A 21,074-nucleotide genomic window follows, 5' to 3' on the forward strand; every position below is an offset into this window, starting at 1 on the left:
TACAACATAAAGTTATACTCCCACGCATTATCAACAAATCAAAATCAGTCAAAAAGATTAATTACATACAATACACACTTGAGTTTATTAACTTCTACATGACTATATGATAACCGTTGATATGTTTTAATGTATACCTGCTGAAAGACGTTCTCCTGTTTCGGCTGGGCAGCTTTGGATAATGAATGAGCTGCATTGGAAACCTGATCCGCAGCTTTGTCAACCGGACTCTTCTTAGAAAACATCTTGGCACTCTTAAAATAGAAGGAAATAAGTTTATTCAAATTGTGTTTCTTGTTATCTTTTCTCTTCTTTGTATGGGTGTATTTATAGAGATTTTAATGGTAGTTTACTTCTTTATACTATAACTTTGCTGCAAGACATGTCGATTGCTGTGTGGTGGAAACGATCGTTGATTTTCTAATAACACGCCATGTCAAAATCAATAATAGAAGAACAGTAACACATTATAGAGATGATGTTTCTATCTATGTGGTCGACCTAAAATTTAAAATATCTTGCAAAGTTTCATGAAGAGATAGACTAAATGGTCATTATCTAGTACAGTTGGATGAGGCACTTGCCCTACATAAATCAGATTTTAGGACCACAGACAATTGTGGCCTTGTGGGCAGGGGTGGCAATTGTTCTTGAAGAAACATTGCAAATCACTTGGCAACAAAAATAAATTATAAAATTATCCGACTCGTCTTAGATCTAATTAAAATTACCCGATTCACATGTTTTCTGAGTCGGATCTGATCCAAAAATATGTGAGTCAATGACTTTGATTTTATTCGTCATGGATATTTTATTTCCCGATTCGAATCAAAAATTAGGTCCGAATCAAATTACGAGTTAGTTCTAACTCAAACTGAAAGGTAAAATGCCTGACATCTGATTTGGCACGAATTGAGAGCCGAGACAGAGCCAGACTCAGCAAGGAAACAAACACCTTCCATTAAAATTTCATGAGTTTTGCGCATGTGAGATTAATCAATAAATTTGATAAACGACTAAGATTGAATAACATTTACTCATATTGACTTTTATTATGCATTAGAAATTTTGAAAGTTAGAACTTTGTACTGGTATATCCTTGGTTCGCGGTATTACAAACATGACATCTATCATTAGGCATTACATATCCTAATATACCTGTATTACAAATTCAAAAGATTACACACAGTCCCAATTTTCTTCCTAAAATCTGTTTCATCATGGATTCATCCACCCATTCATAATTTCGATCCAATCAAAATCATCAACGGAGCAAGATTGATACAAATAATACAAACAGTAGCAAGAATAGAACCTTGCTGAAACCCTTTCTTTAAAATTTCAATCCCCATCCCTGAGAAATGGATAAACGCCAAAAAGCCTGCAATCAACAAAGAAACTATAGAACCAGTCTGGGTTCCTCTCAATTTAACTACTTGTTGAGGAGAAGCAATTACGAACAACATCGCATAAAGGGGTAATTCCAATTCTTTTGGAAATATGTAGAACAGTTTAAAGGCAAGGGCCAAGAAAACTGCCCAAACACCATTTTCACCCTTGATCCAAGTGAAAATCTCTTCAGGTGCTTGTAAAATGAACAGAGGAACAAGAAATGATTTATGAATTGAAGTTCCATTCGCAATTATTAAAACTGCTGAAGCAGTGACACAGACCCATTGGAGGTTTTGAGGTGACAACAATGAACCAGCTCCATTTATTTTTCCCATGATCTGATTATTTTTTATGGGTGTTTAATTTTAATGGGGACTTTTTGGGTTGTAATAGAGTGAAAATGGAGAAGGAGAAACTGTGGGTTTGAGTTGCACAAAGCAAAGAGACAACATTTCTACTACTTGTAAAAATTTGGGGATGTCTCCTCTTTCTGAAAAAAAAAAACTTTAATGGCGGTGGGTGGAGATTAGATTACTGTTAAAAGAATTGGGGGGAAGTCGGTAAGACAAGGTGACTCACAATGCACTTAGCTGATCAAGGAGGTAACGTAGTCGTAGTGACTAGTGAGAGATGTTTTGATTTTTGAGTTCCTTGACAAGAGATATTTTGTCACCTGATTTGTTTCTTTTGGCAAAGAGATATTTTGTGTCATGATTCTTCATCAAGTCTTATATTTGTTTTTTCTGTCGACCTAGTGTTCGGATCTGATTTGGTCCGTAACGCTATGTCCTCTGGTTTTCCAATCTAGCATCTAGATTGAATTGATATGTCAGCTAGAATAACTTCCTAAGTCTTATGGTAGTTTCAATCTAATATCAAAATGCGTTGAATCATCTTTTGCGGCCGGGATGAATGGAATAGTGTAACCATCTCAGCCGTTGGATCAGAAAATAAATCAATATGCACTAAACCAAACAACGAGAAGTTGATTTTCTCTGTGTTGAACCATTTAGCGAAGCTATTTGACTACTAATTCACATACGAGATATATCTGGAGAGAGAAATAGTGTCAAAGAATAGGAAACACTTTTTTATCTAATCTAGCAGTTAAATCTAGCTCACGGGACTTCGCTTAACTCGGCATGAGTCGTTTGTGTTTCGGTTTGAGTTAGTTCTTATTCGTGATCTGAGGAAAACATCACTCTTTATTTGGACTCGCTTGAATTAGGGAATACGATACTCATGATTCATTGTGTCAAGCCACTGACTCACGTAATTTTAAGTTAAACGGTCATTATCTAGTACAATTGGATGGGGCACTTGCCCTACCAGAGTCATAAATCAGATTTCAGGACCACATGCATTTCGCTAGCTAACTGTTGTGGCCTTGTGGGCCTGGGAGGCAATTGTTCTTGATGAAACATTGCAAAACACTCCGGCAACAAAAAAATAAACTGTAAAATTGTATGACTTATCTGGATCTGATTAAAATTACCTGACTTATTTGAATCCGACTCACTATGTTCGTTTATTTTAGAGAATTTTGATAAAGTACCCGCTTTTTGTATACCCACTAAAAAAATGCCCCTTCTTTTTTTTAGGTTTCTCGAGTCCGGTTCAGGATCGTTACACCGCTTTCAGGTTTTTTTACATTAGTTCCCAAGAAGGGTTCATCATTTCAAGTGTTTTGGTTGGAAGAAAACGATCTTCTACAACATTTTTTTTTAGGTTCGTCGAGCTCGGTTCAAGATCGTGACAACGCTTTCAGGTTCGTCGAGCCCAGTTCAGGATTGTTACACCGTTTTCAGGATCGTAGGACACTCTCCCCACCAAGGAGATGTAGTTCGGAGGTAAATAGGACTTTTAATTGGAAAGATAACTGTCACCTAGCACTTAACTGGATGAAATTTTACTTTTGAATAAAACGGGATACTTTAACAAAATTTTAAAAAACGGGGGCACTTTTTTAGGAGTGATGCTACAGGGGTTGGGAACCGTGAAAATCACCGCGTCTCATAGCCCCTGGGACCCGCCGGAGCTTGCAGGGGGTGGGTTATGGGTCCCCCATTTTTTTGTGAGGTGCGGTGACATTCAGGACATTTGATCCGGTGAATGTAGCATTATTGATTTTTTTAGTGTAACATGAAAAGTAAGGGTACTTTATCAAAAATCCTTTTTTATTGAGTCAAGGCTCATTCATCCGACTTTAAAATATGTGAATCACTAACTTGATTCTATTCATCAAAGATATTTTATTTCCTGATCCAAACGAATCTGAATCAAAAGTCAGGTCTGAACCAAATTACGAGTTAGATCTAGCTCAAACTAAAAGACAAACATACATCTGATTCGGTACGAATTAGGAGGGGAGTCAGATCCAAACATGGACTCAAGAAAACAAACACCCACAGCCTACCCTTTGAAATTTCATGAGTTTTGCGCATGTGAGACTAAATGTTATCTGCTCATAAAGGAGTTTGATTCAATAACGTTTATCATCTGGATTTTTATTATGCATTAGAAATTTGGAAGTTAGAATTTGGTTCGCCGTATTACAAACATGACAAATCCTAATATACATGTATTACAAAAAGAAAATCACATAAAAAAGATTACACAAAGTCCCAATTTTCTTCCTAAAATCTGTTTCATCACAGATTCATCCATCCGTTCATAATTTGGATCCAATCAAGAGCATTAATGGAGCAAGAGTGATACCAATAACACCAACAGTAGCAACAATAGAACCTGGCTGAAACCCTTTCAGCAAATTTCCAAACCCGATCCCTGAGAAATGTTGAAAAGCCAAAAACCCTGCAATCAACAAAGAAATAAGAGAACCAGTTTGGGTTCCTCTCAATTTAACCACTTGTTGAGGAGAAGCAATTACGAACAACATCGCATAAAGAGGTAACTCCAGTTCTTTTGGAAAGATGTAAAACAGTTTAAAGGCAAGGGCCAAGAAAACCGCCCAAACACCATTTTCACCCTTGATCCAAGTAAAAATCTCTTCCGGTGCTTGTAAAATGAACAGAGGAACAAGAAATGATTTATTGCAATTATTAAAACTGCTGAAGCAGTGACACAGACCCATTGGAGGTTTGAGGTGACAACAATGAGCCAGCTCCATTTATTTTTCCCATGATCTGATAATTTTTATGGGTGTTAAATTTTCAAGGGGATATTGGTTGTGATTGAGTGAAAATGAAGAAGAAGGAATTGTGGGTTTGAGTTATACAGAAGCAAAGATACAACATTTGTACTACTTGTAAAAATCTGTTCTCTTCAAAAACTTTTATGACAGTGGGTGGAGATTAAAGAATTGGGGGACAAGGTTGTGACTCACCAAGGCACATGCACTTAGGTCGATCAAGGTAACGGAGTGACTAGTGAGAGATGTCTTGACTTAACACATTGAGATTAGTAGTGGGCTGGAGATGGAAACGATTAAACATTTGGATTTATTGGCACATATTTGGACAATAAAACTTGACCCATGTATAACGTGTTCGCTTGGCGAGAACTGGGGAGTGGAAGGCCATGAAAACGATGTTTGTATTCTTGAGGCAAAAACTAATTTCACAAAAACAATTTTATCTGAATCACAAAAAAATTATTTTCTTATTTATCTGAGTCATTATGAAATTGTGTATCAAAATGATTCTTGATCTTTTTGTTTCCAGGAGTCGAAAGATAATTTTATATTTTAGGTGGTATCAAAAAAGAATAGTATAAGTACTACTGGTTGTATTCGGGTTTGAGAAACGGGTGTGAGTTTTTTTTTGGGAAACCATGACATATCAAAAAAGGAGGCGTTTTTTAGCGTTATTTTATCAAAAAAAAATAATAATAAAAACAATTATGAATTCGAAATTTTTATCTTAATTAAAAGCTCTAATTAAAACCAGCCAAGTTGGGGTATCCAGATTTTGTTCCCAACCATAATAGCGAGCTAAGGGGTGTTTAATGAGTATGAAGTTACCTAATTACCCTTCCTCTAATAATAACTAAACTATTCCCTTTTTGGTTTTAGATCCAAACCTTATTCTTTTCCTCCTCCTTCCTCAGCAATCTAATGATCAATTCTTTTTTTCCTTCTTAACATTTCATCGTTTTCAAATGGAAAAAAAAATCGTCGATATAGTATTTTATTTCAATGTTGATTATTTCTTTCAAACTCTATCTAGTACTTTGTTTTGTTGTTTGGATGTCATATTAGATATCGGAAAAATCAAAATTGTTAAATTGCAGTTACGCATTCATCATGTATCTCTTCGTCGAGCACGACGACTTTTCATATTTATTTTTAGTCGTCAAGGTTATAGGATGAACAACGTGACGACTTTTCAGAGAGTTTTATTTCTGAAAGTAACATTTACAGGGTCGTCATGGTTTTCATCCCTAAACCTTGACAATTAATAACTCACAGAAACAATTTTTCATGTATCAAATTTTTTTGTTGGTCGTCATGGTTTTGTAAAAATAAGATGACGATCGTCCATTAGTCGTCACTGTGTTGCATTTTCGAGCAAGTCGACTATAAATGCGAAAAACTATTTTTGGTCGACATGCTTAGTTTCTTGTCAAGCGTGCCGACTAAGTTTGGTCAACATGCTTTGTAAGCGGAGTGTTCATGTACTAAGATCTGAAGGTACTTAGTCGGCATGCTTTTTCTCAGTCGAGCAGGCCGACTTTTCGCACCGTGGTTTATGAAAATGTTGATTTCTTCTGTAAACTATTAAATAATTGTACAATTCCCTTATTAAAAGTGTTTGGCTAGCGTGATATCATTTATGTTATGAAGAAAATTCTCAAAACAATTTTTGTTTATCAAAAATCTTCCAACAAAATCCATAATTTCTATCCAACCAAAACGAAATTATATAATTTCTAATTCAATTAATTAATCTGACATTATAAATTAAACTAAACAGGTTGATTAGTATTTATTAAATAAGGTCAGGTTAACAATTATCAACAGTAAATGGCTAAGAGGCTTTGGGATTTATTCCTAATGATCACTGAATTGGTCCGACGACCCTTTGTTTTTTTAAGTATGTAACACACAAGTTTCAAACATGAAAGTCCAAATAACGTCGTCCCTTCCTATTTAAGGGTGCTATACAGAGATGTGTATCGTCACTTTCAGATTTCTCAAACCTTGACTGAAGTATAAGACTAGAAGACCAAGAATTTTTGAAACTGGATTAAGCTTTGTTGGATGGTGGGTCAGCCGCATTATCTACTGGACCAAGAATTTTGAAATCTGGATTAAGCTGTGAAAATGGTAGATACTGGAGTGGCGAGAGTAATTGATGATATGATGAATCAAACATTTTTCATTATTGCATTGCTAACCATTAATTTATTACAAATTCGTAAAAGAGATGAAAGAAAGATCTACACAGAAAAAGTACAGCATATTGTGATCTTGTTCTTGGTAGGTGGAAATGGATGTTAAGATTAACAGCTACTTGTTCATTTCTTGTCATTCATTCCGATTGTGTTCTTCACAGCCTCCACTGCACCTTGCCCCGTGTTAACCACTGCTGTTCCAGTCTGCATAATATTGACGCCAGGTTTAGTTATACCCCATTCTTAACAAATCAAAATCAATAAATAAGAATGCAATAATACTTATGACCCTAATTTATTTACCTTTTCAAGGAATCCAGGGGTTTTTTCTTCTTCCGGTTTGGCAGCTTTGGATACAGAATCAGCTGCATTGGCAACATGCTCCCTGGCTTTTTGAGCTGTATCGGAAAGGACACCAGAGGTCTCTTCCTTTTTCTGCTGGGCAGTGTTTGTTGTAGTGTTAGCTGCATCGGATACATAGTCTCTAGTTGCTTTAGCTGCATCGGCAACGTGTTGCCCAGCCGTGTTAGCTGTGTTCGTAGCTGATTCAACCCATCCATTTGTGTTGGGACTAGCAGACATCTTCGAACTCTTAAAATGAAAGGAGAAGGAGATGAGTATAACAGATGAGAGATTGAACTGCGAGTTGGTAGTTTGTATGTTGAGACGAAGAGATTGTTTTGTTTTCTTTGTTAGCTATGTCTCTCTTCTTGTATGGATATATATTTATAGATTTTTGTTTGTTTTTCTGCGGTGACACACGTCAATCAATTGCTTTGTGGATGAAAAGATCGTTTGAAACACGTGATGTTTAAAAAAGGATGGGAAGGGTAGTTGGCATATATGATGACAAGGAGGATTCTATCACTGCCGACCTAAAATGCAAAATATCCTACTATAGTACCATATTCTAGGAAGAGATGTACTGGATGGGTTGTGACTACAGTTGATGATTTTGGGACCACATGCCTTTGAAGATATTATTACTAGTTCCGCAAACCACAGCTAACTCTTGTCGACAGGGCTGGGTGGAGAAATATTCTAAAATGACTGGAGAATCTTAGTGGGAGCCAACTTGAAACATGGACGAGAAATTGCATATGCAGTCCAGCTGGCTTTTTTCAGCCTAATTTTAGATATTTAAGCCAAATTTTAGTTATTTTTGTACACTTTAATTTGCTAATTAGTCAATTGTACATCCGTTTCTCGAAACCTGGCTCCGCCCCTTGATCGATGAGAAAGATGATAAAAAAATAATATATGGTAACTGATTGAGTGTTAAAAACTAGGTTTATAACAAAAAGTCTTCACGTACCGGCGACAGAGCCAGCTTTTAAGTTTAAGAGGGGCTAATAGCAAACTAGGTGGACTAAACCTAAAAAATCAGGGGACTAAATTCTAAAAACTAGAAGACTAAACCTAAAAATCTATAAAAACTAAGAGATGGTTATGGATTTTAGAAATTTTAGGGGGCTAAAGCCAAAGTTAGTCAACCCTTGGCTCCGCCCCTGTCACGTACTGAACGAAAAACAATAAACAACACCTCCGGACATAATACATGCGCCCCCTGCTAGACTCCTAAAAGGTTGGCACATTGGGGACCACAAATTCCGAGAATATGAGGGGACAATTTTGTTCATTGTTTCTCCGGCGGTTCTTCTAGAATTGCTCGGCGTATGATCGGGTGGTTTCCGTGTCAATAAATGTCCCTTGATAAAAAAAAATCTCCTAAGTTAAAGCTAAAAGTTATAGAATTTTATTTTTCAACGATATGATTGGAACTAGAGCCTAGAGTAGTGGAAGAAAATTTTGGTGAATGTCGGCGTCGTCTCAGTTGTCCGTTAATCAATTGATGAACCGCTTATTGCTCTTAACCAAAGATGAGAAAAATTTAATAATCGACGGGTTATATGGAGTTTCCCAATATAACTTTGTTTTCCGTAAAAATGTCCAACAAGAATTTGGAAAACCTCAAATGAACAAAACCTAATGGATTGATTTTTCCTCGGCAAAAAGTACATAATTTATTGTAAAAAAGTTTATAGGAAGTAAGAGAAGAATAAAGATCCCGACACAGTTAGTCGGAAAGAAACTCAAACCAAACTCTTCCGAACGTAAAAAAAAGGAATCAACCCAAAAATCTAACAACACATGAAGTTCTAAAAAATTGATACCCAATTGTTGGAGGGATTTGGGAAACCTAAAATGGACAAAACTAAGTTGTTTCATCTTTATTTGTTGTAGGTTTAAGAACAATCGGATAAACTTATAGTTAACAAGAAAAAACGGTTATACAACAAAAGAACAGACACCTAAATTGAGAATTACCGTTAATAACAAAAAAAAAAATCTTTTTAGTTCAGGACACCAGGTATTGGCAGAAATTTTCAACCCTGATAACTTAAAGTCGTGAATGATACACCTTCAGTGTTCTTTCGAAAATGGTGGTAGGAGATGGATGAGAAAAAGGTGGTTAAGATTTTAGATTTTGTTATGAGATAGGAGCAAATTTTGATGAGTATTACGGTAAGGGTAGTAATGTAAATTATCGTACTTTAGACACCCTTAACATACTGCGTTGATTGGGGATAAAAGTTTATAACCCTAATTAATCCAAATATACCGATTTGCATGATTGTGAAAGGACGGTATTGGGATCAGCAGGGATACCGTTTGAGTGATCCAACGATCAGAAGTGGTTTTAAAATTTTTGTCTCATGTGAAATAGAATCTTGCTAATCTTGATACCTGCGGATAGCTATATCTATAAGCATATAGAGACCATCAATCAACAAGAATATAATACACTTAGAGCAACCACAGTCGTGAGACAGACCAAATACCAAAAGCCAGACTAAAAGCCAAAAAAAATTGGTATCCTGTGTGTTCAAGCGTAGTGGGAGAAGACCAAAGTTTGGTGAAGCGTAACTTATACCCACGCTTGATGCGGGACGGAACTTATACCCACGTTTCCTGATGGAGCGTGTTTATAATATGCGTCTTAATGAAACGGAGGTATAATGCGCGCTTGATTGAGGCGTAGGTATAATTCACGCTGGACACGGGACGGAGATGGAAAGTGCGTTTGGTGGGACGGAGATAGAAATTGCGTCTGGGTGGAACGAAAATATAAAGTGCGTCTGGGTGGGACGGAAATACAAAGTGTGCTTGGTGAGCTGTGTTTAATTATTGGGTTTGATTAGTAATTGCTAAAGTGTTATTAGGTATAATCATGTAATGCCCCACAATTAAACATCAAAAAGACGTGTGGTCTTGTTGGTGGATAAAGCAGTGTATGGACCATGCACTGTACTTAATTGGTACTTAATTGCTAAAGTGTTGTTAGACACTACAAGTTAAACATCAAATAACCAGGCGCACATTAAAACAGCGCCCCAACCAGGCGCACATTAAAACAGCGCCCCATTGGGACGTATAAGACAATTACGCTTGGTCTGGGGCGTATGTATTACATCCGTTTGGTCCGGCGGTGTTTATAAATGCGCCTCACTCATACGCTAGTTTTACCTCCGCCCCAATATCATACGTTGATTATATAAACGCCCGGTGTGATGCGCTCACTATACTCTCGCCTGGATTCATACGCTCACAATACCTCCGCCCCACTATAACGTGATTTAGTCTGGGTTGGCGACCAGATTTGGTCCCAAACCCTAATTATCTCGACTAAATATAGTTTTAGTCCGTTCCATTACGGCTGGTTTTGAGACCAAATTTTGAGTATAGTCCCCAAATTTGGTCGTGACTGTGGATGCTCTTAAAAGAGAGTTAATTTGCATATGTTGATCCTAACTTTCTTTACCTGTTGAGGGAGGTTATCTTTCATTTTTCGGTTGGGCATCTTTGGATACAAAGTTTGCTGCATGGTCTCTCATTGCTTGAGCTTGCATTGACAACACATTCCCCAGCTGTGCTCTTAGGCTTAGCTGACTCAACCGGACTCTTCATTGCAAACATCTTCGTATCTCGAAATATCTTCCCATGTTGAAATGAAGATATCTTATAAAAATAAATAGTTTATTGCTTTGATTTTTTTTTATTTCTTTGAAGCAAACAATAGTTTATTGTTGTCTGTCCGTATGGGTATCTATAGATTTTACTGGGTGATTGTGGTAACAGATGTCGATTGCTTTGTGGTTGAAAGGATTGTTTTGATTGTTTTCTATTAAACGTCATGTTAAGAACAATGATGGAAGAATGGTGGAACATTATACGGATTATTCTATTTATGTCGACCTAAAAAGCAAAATATCTTACCGTGTTATCCACGTTGCTAACCGGGAGTACCACTTTAATTCTGGGGTGACCAAAATCTATACAAGAAAATATCTTTTACCATTGGATTGATACACCTATTATCCATGCATATTTTAGGGAGAGATAGACTAGATGGTCATGACTCATGATCTACTCCCTCCGTACCACATATATATAGACGGTGAAAGAAAATACTCTTAGATTAAGAACATTAGATTCATAATTTTTTTTATGTTTTTTCATGTTTTACTCCTTGTCTTATTAATAACCCAATTATGTACTCCCTCCATTTTTAAAAAATAAGCAAGTTTGGTTTTCATAAAAATTAAGAAAACCAATTATTGTAGCCACTTTTTCCTGTTTTTTCCTAAACTATCATTTGGTTTCCACTCATTTGTTACTAGAGAAAGAGCAGAGAGAAGTGGTCTCCTTTTTGTATTAGGAGAGAAAGAAAAGTGAGAGAAGTGGTCCCTCTATGGGTATAATAGTAAAATCATAACATTTGACTTTCCACATATGGAAACAAGCCTATTTTTTTGATACACCCAAATAAGAAAACTTGCCTATATTTTAGAAACGAATGGAGTATGTACCATTAATAAGGGCATGTATGGAAATATTCACCTTGGAAGTAGTAATCCGCCTATCTAGTGGTACAAGCAAAATTCAAAATCCCGCATGTATAATAGGTACGGAGGGAGTAATAAAGTTGAATGGGCTACTTGCCCGACCAGAAACCAGAGTCTTAAATCAGATTTTTGGACCACATGCTGTCGGTTGGGGAACGGTGACAATTGTTTCGGTGACAACGTCCTTCCTACTACCAAGCTAAAATGCTTTGAGTCATTTTTACCGAGGCAATACCATTCTCTCCATCCCTATTATATGGGAGGTTACAAATCTCTCACTTTTTTTTTCTCTAAGAAAAAAGATTTTAATGAATAGAGGAGATTACAGTTCCAGGAGAAAGGCAGGTTTGTCACACGTCCATTCATCTATTACATTGTTTCTTCTACATTATTTTGATGCCTTGTCAGCTATAGAAATAAAAACCTGGTTAACATAATCTACTCTTGAGAAAGAGAAACCATTCATAAGAAACCGACAATCATCAAACACAATGGTTATTTATATTCTTACAATAAGTGATTGCATTATTTGCATTATTGCGAATGCAGAATGAACTGATGCCTTTGTTTTTCATCTGTTTGATTCCTTCCAGTACGACAATACATTCTGCTTCCTCCGGTGATCTTGCTACTTCTTTGACAAGCTTGCATCCTTAGAAAATCCATGTTGTATCAGTTAGTACGAGTTCTGAAGCCGCATCAGTAGTGTTTGAATCAAAGCTAGCATCACAACATAGAATACTACAATTTACAGGCATACCATTGTTATCTGGAGTCTGTATAGGAGCAGGACATCTGACAAGTCGAGAATTTTGCTCATGCATGTTATCGTCTATCCCAGATAAAAGTTTCATTGCATAACTACTGGTGTAACAGTTTTGTTTTGAAAGATATTGGAACATCTATCTCTACATATACTTCATGCTGTTACAAAAATAAACTGCTTAACCGCAAGACTAACATAACTTTTTAACCATTTATCGAACCAATATTCTCTAATTGTTACGCTAGAAATATCTTCAGAAGTAACCAAATGAGGTATTTTCCCAAACATATTTTGCATACTCATAGTGCAGAAAAGATGTTCAGCAGATTCATCCAAATTAGTATTAAGCAACAAGGGAATTGATGGTTTATGTACTGGGATAATCTAACTCATGTAGGTAAGATATTTTCAATACACTTCCATAGAAAGAGATGAATCTTAGGAAGGGTGGAAAAGGTCCAAAGAGCTTGGTAAGTAGATTGACTAGGATGTGGGTTCTGCATAAAACTTAACTCACCACTGAGAGCTTTGTAGGCAATTTTATCTGAAAATACTCCATTCTTGGTATGCAACCATACCAATATATCTTCACCAGTAAGAGGGATTCTAATGTTGGTTATTTTTTTGGGAATTATCTTTAGTAAGGAAACTATTATCAAACTATATATTCCAAGTCTTAGTGTTATGGTCAATGAAATCAGACATAAGCATATTAAGATTAGGATAATGATGACAAAGGGGATAAAAAGCTTCTGGTATCCAGTTGTCAGTAAAAGCATATATACTAGCCCCATTCGTAACTTCCCAAATCGTTTTTTTCTAAATGATTTATAGACCGACAACAATACCTTTCCGTAACCAAGAGGATTCTAGAGGTTTCCTAGCATGCAAATGATGACAATTCAAGATTTTAACCTACAACTCAGTTGGGGAATGGTTAAAACCAAGACCCCCCTGAAGTTAAAATCAGACACAAGCTATGTTAATTCAATGGGTAAGCATATATACTAGCCCAAGCTAATTTTTCTAACATAGCTGTATTAAATATTTTAAGTTTTTAAAGCCAAGCCCCCTCTGAAGTTTATGAGTGCATATATTTTCCCACTTCTTTATATAGATACCACCTGGGATATTTCAAGATTTTAACCTACAACGCAGTTGGGGAATGGTTAAAGCCAAGACCCCCTTGAAGTTAAAATCAGACACAAGCTATGTTAATTCAATGGGTAAGCATATATACTATCCCAAGCTAATTTTTCTAACATAGCTGTATTAAATATTTTAAGTGTTTAAAGCCAAGGCCCCCTGAAGTTTATGAGTGCATATATTTTCCGACTTCTTTATATATATATCACCTGGGATATTCTTTCCCCACCAGAGATCCCTTTGGGATTCTTCCATATTTTCATGTATGTTGTCTGGATGAGGAAGGTACTCATGTGGTAAGAAGGAGAAGATTTCAGGACATTCTGCAAATTACGGATCTACCAGCTTGTGAAAGATGCTTTCATTTCCATTACGTAGATCTTTTACCAAAATGTTTAAGTAAGTGACTAAAAGATTCAGACTTATTCCTACCGATAAACAACAGAATTCCTAAATAATTTTCTTCAAGATTGATTTTGCTAGCGGCCAAATCATTAATAAGAGAGACGACCATATCAGGATGAACATCTTTACTGAAGAAACAACCAGATTTGTCTAAATTGATTACCTGATAAGAGATACTGCTAAAGTCTTTGATCAGATACATCAAGTTATTAGATTGTTCATGTGAGCCTTGACAAATATGAGGCAGTCATCCGTAAAAATCAAGTGTGAAACACTTGGTATCTCTTTGCCTATTCCTACCCCTTGAATTAACTGGTTGTTTTCGGCATGTAAAAGATATCTGGAAAAAGATTACATACATAAAATAAAAAAGTACAGAGATAATGGGTCTCCTTATCGTAATCCTCTTGTTAGCTTAAAAGAAGGACAAGGGGACCCGTTGAGAAAAATCAAAATGTTAGTAGTGCTAATACATTGGTAAATAAGAGAACACCAATTATTTGAAAATCCAAAGCGTTTAAGAATGTATATCATGAAAGACCACTCGACTCTGTCAAAGGCCTTAGACATATCAAGTTTAAGGCCCAGGAATCCATTATCAGAATTGTACTATCTCCTTTATATAATATGAACTATCTCCTGTGTTATGACTACATTATCAAAAATGTGTCTCTTAGGCACATAATCAGCTTGATAAGGAGAGATTAGTTTACCGAGAAGAGGTTTCATCCTATTTACAAGAAGTTTATAAAAAATCTTGTAATTAGTACTCCCTCCGTCCTAAATTAAGAGTCTGCTTTGACTTTGTCATGATATTAAGGAAATCCTATATAATATCATGACTAGCATATTTAATGTTATATTATTACCAAAACTAAATTATTAGCTTAAATTTGATAGTACTATTATTTTAGGAAATATTTTAAGAAAATAAAAGCAAATTTATATTGCTTTTATTATGGAATCCACAATTTAAGAAATATTTTTTCCTCCATTTGATTTTGGTTTTCCGCACTAAAACTTTAGAGTCTTTGGAATTTTTATTTGAGAGAGAAAAAAAAAATTGAAAATTGAAATTATAGATTATTTCCTCTTTAGATATACTCGTCTTTAAAAATACTCGACCATGCAAATTTGAGATTTTGTCATAAATCTTTTTCATCCTTTCCCATGTATATATCCATATTTAAAAAAAAAGAGGGAAAAAATTAATACAGATGAAAATATTAGGTAAGAATAAGTAGAAGTTTTATTAGGAATTTTATAGCTATCCATAAATGTTTTTATTTAAAAAGGGAATGACAATTAATAGAAATATATCGAGTAAGTTTTTTTTGCTTATATATGGTGATATTATTTAAGATTTTGATATTAAAAATGATTTTATGATTATTAAAAATAAAGGATATATTTGATAGTTTTAAGGGAAAAATATGTCTATAAACAGAGCGCACAGATAAAAAGGGACAGACCAAAGTAGAAATTAGGACAAATAAAAATGACAGAGGGAGTATTACATAAAAAATTGGCCTAAAATCAGCTGGAAATGAAGGGTTACCGACTTTAGGGATAAGAGATAAAAAAGTGTAGTTCATAGACTTAAGTAAATGCTTAGATTCGAAAAAGGATTTAGCAGTATTCTAAACATCATTTTCCAGTAACTCAAAATTATGTTTGTGGATCCCTGAAGGGAAACCATATGTCAAGGGATCTGTCCAAGAGGACATTAATTTGTTTGATGATTTCACGTATTTCCTCAAGCGTGATTGATCTAAGAAGAAATGTGTTGTCCTCTGCAGAGATACCGAGTTCGATATAATTCAGAAATTCATCATTACGAAATGGCTGAGATGTAGAACTTATTGAAAAAAGAGGGGGTATAACAACCACACTTAATAATTCGTTCGACAATCTGTATGAACTAAACTCCAATATAATTCCGAGACAACCAACTTAAAAGTGAGAGTCAATCAAAAAATATATCAAAGAGATTTATCTTTATTTCTCAAAACAATCAGCAAATCGAACAGATAGAAATCCGTGAGCCTTGTTGATATGAGAAATAAATTCGAAGGTTCCAAAGACCAATGTCCAAGTGTCAATCAAGTTATATCCAATAAACAAGGTCCGACTTATCAACTTATTGAACTGCGCACAACCTGTGATATTTCAATTATATAAACAAATATAATTCCGAAAAGAAATAACACACCAGAAATTTTATTAACGAGGAAACCGCAAATACATAAAAATCTCGGGACTTTGTACATCTTTGAAAACCACACTATATTAAACCGCTACAGATACTATCCTACTACTAGTTAACTTCGGACTAGAATGTAGTTGAGCCCTAACCGAGTCTCACACCGATTAAGGTATAGTCGTGTTCCTTACGCCTCTAGAACCACTCTGAATTCTGCGCAATTGATTCCCTTAGATAATCTCACCCACAACTAAGAGTTCTTACGACCCAAAATCGAAGACTTATAAACAAATACGTCTCCCACAAATATGTCTATCTTTCATTCTTTTTGTTCCATTTTTTGATAAAATCAAGGTGAACAAGAACCAATCGATAATCCGGTCTTATATTCCTGAAGAAAAACCTAGAACTATCGATCACCTCTCAATAACCTAACTGATTAACAGAAGAATTTATTGCGGAATTACAAGAGTCTGAGACGAAGAATTGTTGTACGTGATTACTTTTTATGTCTTATTGTTGATGGTGGTTTTTAGTTTAGGGTTAAAATCGTAAAACCGCATATCTGACATGACGTCACTATGACCATTAGCACATTTATTGAATCGATCAGCATGCCTACGCAAGAATTACCAGGGTACCTTTTTTTTTACATAGGTCATGTTCCACGGCAGAACCCTTAACATCGACTGACATCATCTATGCCAAACCCTAATTCTCATGCTACCGCGCCAAGGAATGCCAACCATGCCATCCGCACCACTGTGAGAATAGCAAACCATGCCAGCCACATCTTCGCGCCAAGGAATGCCAACCATTCCATCTGCACCACTGTGACAACGGAAAACCATGTCATCCACATCTTCGCGCCAAGGCATGTCAACCATCCCAGTCGCACCACTGTGCCAATGGAAAACCATGCCATCCACATCTTTGCGCCAAGGCATGCCAACCATGCCAGCCGCACCACTGTGCCAAAAACAAACCATGCCAGCCACACCTTTGCGCCAAGGCATGCCAACCATGCTAGCCACACCACTGTGCCAATGAAAAACCATGCCAGCCACGTTTACCGCGCCAAGGCATGCCAACCATGCTAGCCGCACCATGCGCCAATGACATGCCGAACCCTTGTCCCCACCATGCTAAGACAACCGCACCTTTCCCTGTCCCTAGCCATTCTAGCCGCACCATGTGCCAATGGCATGCCAAGCCCTTGGCCCCATCATGCCAAGCCAACCGCACCTTGCCTTGGCCCTAGCCATGCTAGCCGCACCATATGCCAATGGCATGCCAAACCCTTTGCCCCACAATGCCAAGCCAACCGCACTTTGCCTTGTCCATAACCATGCTAGTCGCACCATGCGCAATGACATGCCAATCCCTTGGCCCGACCATGCCAAGCCAACCACACCTTGACTTGGCCCTAGCCATGCTAACCGCACCATACGCCAACCCTTGGCCCCACCATTCCAAGCCAACCGCACATTGCCTTGGTCCTAGCCATGCTAGCCGCACAATGCGCCAACGACATGCCAAACCATTGGCCCCACCATGCCAAGCCAACCTCACCTTTCCTTGGCCCTAGCCATGCTATCCGCAAAATACGCCAATGACATGCCAAAACCTTGGCCTCTACATGCCAAGCCAACCGCACATTGCCTTGTCCCTAGCCATGCTAGTCGCACCATGCGCCAATGCCATGCCAAACCCTTGGCCCCCACATGCCAAACCAACCGCACCTTGCCTTGTGCCTAGCCATGCTAGCCGTATAATGCGCCAATGGCATGCCAAACCCTTGGCCCACACATGCCAAGCCAACCGCACCTTTCCTTGGCCCTAGCCATGCTAGCCTCACCATGCGCCAATTTCATGCCAAACCCTTGGCCCTCACATGCCAAGCCAACCGGACCTTGCCTTGGCCTTAGCCATGCTATCCGCACCATGCGCCCAATGGCACGCCAAACCCTTGGCCCCACTATGCCAAGTCGACCGCACCATTCAGCCTTGGCCCGTTATGCCAAGCCGTCCGCATAATTCAACCTTGCCCCCGCTATGCCAAGCCGACCGCACCATTCAACCTTGGCCCCGCGATGCCAATCCATCTACACCATTCAGCCTTGGCCCCTCTATGCCAAGCCGTCCGCACCATTCAGCCTTGGCCCCGCTATGCCAAGATGTCCGCACCATTCGCCTTGGCCACACCATGTCGTCCTTCCCTATGCGGCTACCAAAATGAAGGTGTGCGACGATCAACGGCCACCCTTCAATCCCAGATGCAAATCCTAGCCGTCCAAGGTTTCCAGACAATGCATGGTAACCTTTGGCCCAAAACCCTAGTTTTGGTCACGCCAAACCGCGCCAAGGCATGCCATGCCACATGTTCCAATGGCATGCCAACCAACTTGCCGCGCCATTCCATGTCGTCCTTCCCTATGCGGATACCAAAACGAAGGCGTGCAACGATCAACAACCACCCTTCAATGATGCAAATCATATCCGTCCAAGGTCGTCAGACAACGCATGGAAACCTTTGGCCCAAAACCCTAGTTTTGGCCACTCCAAACCACGCCAAGGCATGCCATGCCGCATGTTCCAATGGCATGCCAACCACCTTGCCACGTCATTCCATGCCGGCCTTTCCTATGCGATACCAAAACGAAGGCATGCGACTATCAACGACCACCTTTTCATCTAAGATGCAGATCTTAGCCGTCCAAGGTTACCAGGTAACGTATGGTAACTTTTGGCCCTAGTTTGGTCGCGCCTAAACCAGGACAAATTATAGTCATACCGAGCATGCTTTCATGCCACTGGCTACCAAACCAAAGGTTGCAATAATCAACGACTACTTTTCCTCTTAAGATACAAAATCTCGACCGTCGAAGGTCACCGAGCTGGTAAGTCTCGCAAGCTCGACTTGCCAGACGACAATAATATGCTACATGTTTTTCAAGAAAACACTCGAGACATCAACGCATATCACAAACTGGGGGATGCTCATTGGGTTTTGGTTTGACGGTTTACAGCGTGCGGCGTACACTACACCCGTTATAAGAAATTGTCATAAGGATGAGGCGGTTAGTAAATACAAGGAGTAATGGTGAAATGTTTTCTTTTATGGAACATCAATTCCAGGAGTTACCGATTACCACCTCCTTCCATTTACTCACACGTTTTCCATTTCTTAATGAGACCAGAGTACGTTTCACTTCGACTTGTATAAATAGGCATTACCTATTTCCACCGAACAACAAGTTCAGGTCAGGAGCATACAACACTCAGAAAACATTTGCTATCTTTCCATCTATTAGCTTCCCACTTTCTGATACAAGTCCTAGAAAACAACTACTCTTCCAGAATTAACTATTCTGGTCTCAACACTTTCTTTGCTTCCCTCCCCAAAACCAACCCATTCTCCTTCACTCTGTGACCGAAGAAAGTCTGGAATGACCATTTCTTGGTTTAGGCCGGATTTGTACAGATTGATTCTCGAATCTAAAGTACTCCCTTGCAGTATATTGTTTAGGGTTTAAACTCGTTTCTCACCCACGCACCCGAAATTACCAAAATCAGCAGAAACCATTTTCACCCTCAAACACTTACCTATCAGAGATAAATCTTGAGTGAATCCTAGAGAAGATAAAACTCAATACGATAGAACAAGTAAGATAAGAATACACAACCACATAGAAAATAGTTGGATCTGGCTTCACGAATCCCAACACTACAAAAAATCCTAGCAAAGGCCACTAAAATCTTGCAACTGCCACAAAAAATTAGTTGCCAAATGCTTCCGTAACTAGTCAAAGGCAACTAGTAGTTCCTATATACTTCGGCAACATGTTGTTCGCAACTACTATTTTTATTAGTTTCTGAATTCTTTAGAAACAAACATATGCCAACAACATGAAATATGTTGGTAGCGTAATGCTTTCGAAACTAGGAAAAGGCAACAGCTAGTTCTTATTTACTTCGGCAACACGTTAATCACAATTACCGTTTTCATTAGTTTCCAAACTCGTCAGCAACAAACGTATGGCAACTAAATAAAATGCTCTAGTAGCCTCATATATGAGCAACCAAAAACCACCAACTAACTCCTCTTAAGTTGCGTAAACCGCTCTCCAGCAACAAATCTACGAAAACTAACCGATTGGCTATTTGCTTAAGCCTTTGGAAACCAGAGCCAGCAACCGCCATTGCCATAGGTTTGAGCAACCACATAGCACCAACTACAATATGTTAATTGTTGATAAAATTTATTACCATATGCAGTAACTGAACTTTAAAACATTAGTAAAAAGGTTTGTGGGTGTCCCGATATTTTAAGTTTTGTACTTCGTCATTGAACTTAACTTGTTGAGTTTTGGAATAAGTACTGCAAATTGCATCCCCTTCTTTTCACTGAACAACTATAGCACATCTCATTCAAAACCACAATACAACTAATTAAAACATCCATTTTACAGTTTAAAGTATAGAGCACCCAATGTTTAGGTGGTTCATCGGGAACTAAAAACAACTACAATTGCCAAAAGAAAAAATATGTCAAATGTATTGTTAAACTGGAGAATATGGAGAGCATTAATCAAAGTTCTAACGCATTAAGAAAGCTTCCATGTGTAAATTTTAATATTATGTTTGAGAATACATACAGTGCAAACTCATGAACTGAAAGATACAATTAGATTGAACTGAGTACAGGTAATACATACAAGAACAACTTATTCTAATGTCTACCTTAATGTCTTTAGTTAAGACTAACTATATCTACGTGCATATATAAAGTTTTTCTTAAATCGTTGCCATGAGATGTCACAAAGTGCATTGTCCTTATCGTTCTCCAAAACTTTTTTCTAATAGCCCAAACATTTCTGAGTTAAACAAAATGTTTTCA

The 21,074-nt window shown here is 37.7% G+C and overlaps 3 protein-coding genes across 3 annotated transcripts; all 3 read right to left on the reverse strand.

Annotated features, from left to right (window-relative positions):
• Nucleotides 1–1,052: 1,052 nt before the first annotated feature.
• On the reverse strand, nt 1,053–1,864 carry LOC113277201 (cold-regulated 413 inner membrane protein 2, chloroplastic-like). The gene has a single exon (XM_026526354.1). It carries the CDS (start codon nt 1,725–1,727, stop codon nt 1,239–1,241), a length of 489 nt encoding a protein of 162 aa, XP_026382139.1. The 5' UTR covers nt 1,728–1,864; the 3' UTR covers nt 1,053–1,238.
• A 2,023-nt stretch (nt 1,865–3,887) lies between these two features.
• Nucleotides 3,888–4,634, reverse strand: LOC113277202 (cold-regulated 413 inner membrane protein 1, chloroplastic-like). The gene has a single exon (XM_026526355.1). The coding sequence runs from the start codon at nt 4,520–4,522 to the stop codon at nt 4,064–4,066; it is 459 nt and encodes a 152-aa protein (XP_026382140.1). The 5' UTR covers nt 4,523–4,634; the 3' UTR covers nt 3,888–4,063.
• Nucleotides 4,635–6,713: 2,079 nt separating this feature from the next.
• On the reverse strand, nt 6,714–7,431 carry LOC113277203 (late embryogenesis abundant protein Dc3-like). The gene is made up of 2 exons (XM_026526356.1): nt 7,051–7,431; nt 6,714–6,951 (listed from the first exon to the last, which is right to left on the reverse strand). Exons 1-2 carry the CDS (start codon nt 7,327–7,329, stop codon nt 6,871–6,873), a joined length of 360 nt encoding a protein of 119 aa, XP_026382141.1. The 5' UTR covers nt 7,330–7,431; the 3' UTR covers nt 6,714–6,870.
• Between the last annotated feature and the right edge of the window lie 13,643 nt (nt 7,432–21,074).

Source organism: Papaver somniferum, chromosome 5, assembly GCF_003573695.1.
Source record: "Papaver somniferum cultivar HN1 chromosome 5, ASM357369v1, whole genome shotgun sequence".
In the NCBI taxonomy this organism is placed as follows: Eukaryota; Viridiplantae; Streptophyta; class Magnoliopsida; order Ranunculales; family Papaveraceae; genus Papaver; species Papaver somniferum.